Raw genomic sequence first — 6,815 nt, forward strand, 5'->3', positions numbered from 1 at the left:
GATAATTCTTCCAATGAATTGCGTCTAATTAAGTTTTCTGGGATTCATTGACATTTTCCAGTAATTTGTGCTAAGAAATATTAGAATTAGTAATAATTTAAAATATTATTATATTATTTTAATTATAATATTATAATTATATTATCTCTACAAATCTTTATTGTGCACACAGCCTAGAGTGACTTGTGTTTAAAATGGTGGTAACAACAATATGATAAATGACACAAATGTTTAAATTGTTTATTAAAAAATTGCATGCAAAATGCACACGCACGCACACACACACACACACACACACACACACACACACACACACACACACACACACACACACACACACACACACACACACACATAAACAAATACGCAGTCATTTAAAGATGCACAGGGACTTTGTAGTTGTTCATTTATTTGTCATAATTCATTTTTCTAATGATTTTTTTGTATTCATTCCTTTTACAGTTATTTGTTGGGTAAAAAGTATTAATAATAATAATTTTAAAATAATATTAACTTGATAATAATTAATATTATAACATTTTTAAAATAGGTTTTTTATTGTTTGTTTCTCTGATTTTAGATCAACATAGATGAGTACACAGGGGAGGAGAACGAGGAGAAGAATCCATATCCTGTGAACGATTTCCCAGGTGTGTTAAAAGAAAGTGTTAAAATATATATATATATATATATATTTAAAAAAAACTGAGGAAACTGTCAGAAGTAATTCCACAGAAGAGTCTAGGCCTGTTTTATTCAGCCCTGGGAGCACTTTTATGTGAATTGTTTTTCAGTTGAGAAAAGATCTCCTTCTCTTTACTGTTGATTTCCCCCAAGTTCACCTCATTTCCCGGCCCATGTCACCTTCACTAGATGACATGGGCCATCTACAGTGATGCAAATCATCTGTGGAACTGAAGAGGGATGATGTGTCTGATGCAGTTAGTGGATTTTTTTGTTTTTTTGTTTTTTTGTTTGTTTCAAAAATTCTCTTTTGTTTGTTTTTTTTTAGCAGGAGAGGAGGACGAGGAAGAGCCAGAGATGCCAGTGGGTCCTCGTCCACGTCCACTCTCCGACATTCAGCTGAAGGAGAAAGCCATCCCCATGCCAGAAGCCAGAGCTTTCTTTATTTTCAGCCCCAGTAACAAGTATGAAATGCACATACACACACACCTATAGACCTTGATTTTCAGTGGGTTATGTTACTCGTATGTATTCTAAGTCCACACTCGAAAATGTCTCTCAACCCCATTTTCCCTCTCTCTCTTCTGTAGGTTCAGGGTTTTGTGTCACAAGATTGTAAACCACAACGTCTTCACCAATTTAATCCTGTTCTTTATACTGCTGAGCAGTATTTCACTGGCAGCAGAGGACCCAGTGATGAATGACTCAGTCAGGAATAGGGTACACACAAACACACTGACATATACATCACATTTGTAGAGCTGCTGTTATGAGGCTTTGATATGTGTCTCTCTTTTTCTCTGCTAGATTCTAGGCTATGCAGATTATGTGTTTACAGGAATCTTCACCATAGAGATCATATTAAAGGTAAATTTACATTTAAAGGTAAATGTGTCCCAGTTCATTTCATGCAAATAATATCTTTCCTACTATAACCTTCTCATGAGTTAATTTCATACTCATCTAATTCCTCGCTGTCTCTCCATTTGTCTGCTCTTCCTCTCAGATGACAGCATATGGAGCGTTCCTACATAAGGGTTCATTTTGTCGAAATTATTTTAATATTTTGGATCTGGTGGTGGTCAGTGTGTCTCTGATCTCCTCTGGAATTCAGTAAGTACCTTTTTCCAAACGAACTGACAAACTAACCAGTACTACTGCTTCTCATGTCACAAATAACCTATCCAGTGCAACCCTTTTTAATACCAACGTCCAATCAAATGCTTTTCAGTTCATGTCAAGCCAATCCAGTGTCGTTATTCTTGACTAAAACTGAAACTATTACAAATGTATTCTATTTTTTAAATAATTTTTGTTACTATTTACTATTAAAAATCAAGTTTTGAGTAATTTAAATAAAGCTTAGATAAAATAAAAATAGATGGAAAAACTGAAAAAAACCCTACTTTTTCAAACTCCTTCTAGGACTGTTGCTCTGATTATAACAAAAATTTAACCAGATCACCTTCAGACCATGGCGATAAAAAAAATTATTAATCGAAGCTTTTTTGACAATTTGACGAATTTGACGAATTTGGCAAAGAGTATGTCAAAATGGACGTGAGGCTATATCTCCGTAAAACTTTAGCATATTCAGACCAAACTTGGGCTGAATCTGAAATCGTCCCCTATACCCTCAAATAGGACAGCCATTTATAGTGGTGTCCAAAACCATAGTGGACGTATTTGAGTGCTCTCATCCTATCCCACACTGCACGGATGTGTAACGAGTACAATCGATGTACACTCAACGGCGGTCCAAATTCGAATTAGTGGACTAACGTAGGGAATAGTGAATGAGGGTTTAGGGTGCGATTTCAGATTCAGCCTTGGTGTGTATTATGACAACCATGACCTGAGGGTACTGGTACAGAGAGTACCAGTGTTTCGGCACAGTGCCGCCTAGTAGTCCGGAGATATCATTTTTTTTTTTTTTTTTTTGCTTATAACTCCTGAACGGTTTGGCAAAAAAAAAAAGAAAACTAGTCTGTTTAGATTTGGTGCAGCATGTCGAGTCGAACAGTTCCCAATTTTTTATTTTGTCGTATAAACATTGGCATATCATTACGAAACTCAGTAAGTGTCATTGGCACCATGCCCTAAAGGTACTCAAAATGTTTGAGTTGAAACGTCACCTTGTGGTCAAAAATTATAATGTAAATTGTAAATGTTGCCTTGTCAACTAATAAAATAATAAAATTTGAAGTACTACGATTAAAACTGAAATAAAAATAAGTTAAACTAAAATTGTAATGAAAACTGAAAATATAAACATGAAAGCTAATTAAAAATATTTATAAATACTATAATAGTATACAAATAATATTAAAATAACACTGGGCCAATAAAGATGCTGTCTGTTCCGAATTGTTGGCACTAAAATAATTAGCATCCTATGGTAGGAGGTCCTTAATGACATTTTAATTGAAGACTGAATCCCAACTGTAAATGAGACCCTGTTGCTCACTTTCTCTTTTTTTATTTAGTAATTTATTTATAATAAAATAAAACTTTTGACTGCATTAATACGTTAAATCTATACATTTCAAATGAGCATATCCAGGGTAATTAAGATTATTATGGAGTTGAATGGGGAAATGTGTTTCTTACCTCCCCTTTTGTCTGTGGGCATCTGTATCTCTGTATATGTGTTGTAAGTAGGTCACATGATCAGTAATTAGCCTGATTGGTGGTTCTGACCTGTGTGATGTGATTCACAGGTCAAGTGCCATTAATGTAGTGAAGATTCTCAGAGTGCTGAGGGTATTGAGGCCCCTGAGAGCAATCAACAGAGCCAAGGGCCTCAAAGTGAGTCTCTCTCTCTCTCTTCTTTTCACAGAAAATTCACACAAAAACTCTTCAGATGACTCTGACCAATGCTTTTCATGTACTGTGATAGATGTCATGAACATGTATATTAATTGAGAGCTTTGTTTTGCGTCCATAGCATGTGGTCCAGTGTGTGTTTGTAGCCATCCGCACCATTGGGAATATCGTCATCGTCACCTCTTTGCTGCAGTTCATGTTTGCCTGTATTGGTGTTCAACTCTTCAAGGTAGGTTCTGATGTCACATTATGCATTATTGCTAAAAAAAATCTATTTCTCTATAGAGAAAATGAATGGGATTTTTAATTCTGGAACCCAGTTGTTGCGTTGTATGTGCTGTTGGCACATCAGTCCATGTGTTTGTTTTCTAGGGCAAATTCTTCTACTGCACAGACACCTCTAAACAAACACAGGCCGAGTGCAGGTAACGTCCCTGTGTCTTTTGATACAAAGTTTTACATTTACAGTATTCAAAAAAATCAGCTCCTAATTCATATGTATATGTGTGGACTGTGTGTGTGTTTGTGTTACAGGGGGTCATACATATTGTACAAGGATGGGAATGTTGTGAAGCCAGAGAAAGCTCAGCGTTCATGGGAGAATAGTGACTTCAACTTTGATGATGTCCTGCAGGGAATGATGGCTCTGTTTGCCGTGTCTACTTTTGAGGGTTGGCCAGGGTACGATACGCAACTTACTCACATGCTCACAGACATACTTCCCATACACGATATATGTATAAATTAAATGCAACTTTGGTGAATAGGCCTTTTATTTATTTATATATTAAAAAAGGCCTATTCACCAAAGTTGCATTTATATACAGTATATATATATATATATATATATATATATATATATATATATATATATATATATATATATATATATATATATATATATATATATATATATATATATATATATATATATACAGTAAAACAATAATTTTGTGAAATATTATTACAAATTAAAAGGAGTGTTTTCTATTTTAATATATTTAAAATGTATTTCCATATAATTATTCATGTAAACAGCCAGTAATAAAGAAATAAATTAAAAACTGATTCAAAACACTGAGAGGAACTTCTCTGTCCTCCTGCAGGCTCCTCTACAGAGCCATTGACTCCCATACAGAGGATGTTGGGCCGATCTACAACTACCGTGTGGTCATCTCTATATTCTTCATCATCTACATCATCATCATCGCCTTCTTCATGATGAACATATTTGTAGGTTTCGTCATTGTGACATTTCAGGAGCAGGGAGAGCAAGAGTACAAAAACTGTGAGCTGGACAAGAACCAGGTAGACTGATGACAATAAACCAAGTTTGGTTACAAATTAATGTTTTTGATTGAAATGTATAGTATTCCGTCAGGAATACAGAGAGTGTTTTAAAGTGTAACTGTTATTATATGCCCATGTGTTTCTGTGCGTGTACAGCGTCAGTGTGTGGAATATGCCCTGAAGGCTCGCCCCCTGCGCCGGTACATCCCCAAGAACCCGTATCAGTACAAGGTTTGGTACGTGGTGAACTCCACCTACTTTGAGTACCTGATGTTCACCCTCATTCTTCTCAACACCATCTGCCTGGCCATGCAGGTCAGTATGATCAGGAACAAATGCACACAGACAAATACACAAATCCTTTTTTTTTTTTTTTTTTTTACCTTTTTGATTTATTTGTTTGTTTGCAGCATCATGGTCAATCTCAGTCCTTCAACAAAGCCATGAATATCCTCAATATGTTGTTCACCGGCCTCTTCACTGTGGAAATGATTCTCAAACTGATCGCATTCAAACCCAGGGTACGCCCTCACACACACCCTGCATGTTTTTATGTATTATATGAGCAAAGCTAAAAAAAAAATCAATTAACCAGTGAATCTAGGGTTTTGTGTCCATGAAATACTTAAAAATCAAGTTTAAAATGAAATATCTTATTTTTTTAAAAATGCCAAATTTGAGATGATTAGACTATGAACTATTCTTAATACAGATGTCCCAGCATGTATTGTATAGTACTTTATTATCAGTACTTTTGTGTTCTTTTGCTGTGTGCTGTTTAATAACCAATTTTTGCAGCTGTCCTCCAGGCTAGATGTTTTCTGTTCATTTGCTTATGTTTTTTTTTGTTTTGTTTTTTTTGTTTTTTTTTTTTATCAAAAATGCAGTTTACAGTAGATAACACTCTACTTATCATCAGAAATGTCACATTTCACTTATTTACCCTATATGGCTTTTACTACAATCCCTAGCTTTGTCCCAGATGAGGACTGAGATAAATGTAACGTAAAATGATAGTCTCTCTCATGCTCTTCTTCAGAAATGAATTACATCGCCTGCTTTAAGACCTAGACAGCCAGTAATGCCATCAGTTAGTGTTTAAAGAGTTTTATTTCTTGCATAACTTGGCAGCCATTTCCAGTCCATTTTCCTGCTCTATTAAGCACAAATCAGATATTGTAAAAATGGTGTCAGTAGAGATGCCATCCGCTCAGAATTACTCACAGGATGAAGCAGACGTGCTCTCAGAATTCCTCTAGCACTCTGAAAGCTATCTTTCCCCAGTTAACAAGAGCATCAACACAATTCAAAGAGCATTTTCCTGTGGAAATGGATATATTTAATCAGTAATTTCCTGAAAGTCTAGATGAGCTGATTTTGTTGTGCTGAATGGTGATTGGCTAACGGGCATTTGGGATGTTGACTGTGCTCATGCATCATGGGTACGGGCAGCGCTAGTTATGGTAAATTCTGCCTCTCTAACTGCCCTCTCTCACCCCTCACCCCACCTTCCCCTCGTCCTGTGTAGGGTTACTTTAGTGACCCCTGGAATGTTTTTGACTTCCTCATCGTAATTGGCAGCATTATAGACGTCATTCTGAGTGAGATCAACGTAAGTACATCGCCACCTCTCTCTCTTTCTCTCTCTCTCTCTTTCTCTCTCTTTTCCCACCTCCTTTTCTCTCTTTTGCTCTCCTGTCCATCTCTGCTGTCTTTTCATTCCCCTGTGCTTCCTGCCATTCTCTGCTCCTGCTGTCTCCAACTCTTCATTTCCTGTTCCAATGGCAAGATGGCTGCTGTGGCAGGTCGCCCTCTGGTGGTGAGAGGTTTATTTAGGGCACACGCGCAAGAAAACTAATGGTTCGAACAGGAGCGTTTTTCAGTAGGCCAGTGAAAGAGAGAGAGCGAACGTTTATATTCATCCTCCAGGCCATGATGTATTTTGCTGTAACTAACAGTCACACCTGAACTAACCCAGAAGTCCCAGCCATTCTTTTCAGGGTGGGTTTGATGGA

The 6,815-nt window shown here is 36.5% G+C and overlaps 1 protein-coding gene across 4 annotated transcripts in view; it reads left to right on the forward strand.

The window, feature by feature from the left end:
* cacna1c (calcium channel, voltage-dependent, L type, alpha 1C subunit) overlaps nt 1–6,815 on the forward strand; it is a 143,845-nt gene that overhangs the window by 117,938 nt on the left and 19,092 nt on the right. For 2 of the 4 annotated variants that reach the window (XM_079818245.1, XM_079818247.1), the window contains exons 18-30: nt 581–650; nt 1,013–1,148; nt 1,275–1,404; nt 1,492–1,551; nt 1,691–1,797; nt 3,405–3,492; nt 3,632–3,739; nt 3,883–3,935; nt 4,045–4,191; nt 4,617–4,818; nt 4,957–5,115; nt 5,211–5,321; nt 6,329–6,412. In XM_079818245.1, coding sequence (XP_079674371.1) covers nt 581–650; nt 1,013–1,148; nt 1,275–1,404; nt 1,492–1,551; nt 1,691–1,797; nt 3,405–3,492; nt 3,632–3,739; nt 3,883–3,935; nt 4,045–4,191; nt 4,617–4,818; nt 4,957–5,115; nt 5,211–5,321; nt 6,329–6,412 — 1,455 coding nt within the window. The remainder of the gene's footprint in view (nt 1–580; nt 651–1,012; nt 1,149–1,274; nt 1,405–1,491; nt 1,552–1,690; nt 1,798–3,404; nt 3,493–3,631; nt 3,740–3,882; nt 3,936–4,044; nt 4,192–4,616; nt 4,819–4,956; nt 5,116–5,210; nt 5,322–6,328; nt 6,413–6,815) is intronic. The other 2 variants (XM_079818248.1, XM_079818246.1) reach the window with 2 other exon arrangements.

Source organism: Gobio gobio (assembly GCF_949357685.1).
Source record: "Gobio gobio genome assembly, chromosome: 5".
Lineage (NCBI taxonomy): Eukaryota > Metazoa > Chordata > Actinopteri > Cypriniformes > Gobionidae > Gobio > Gobio gobio.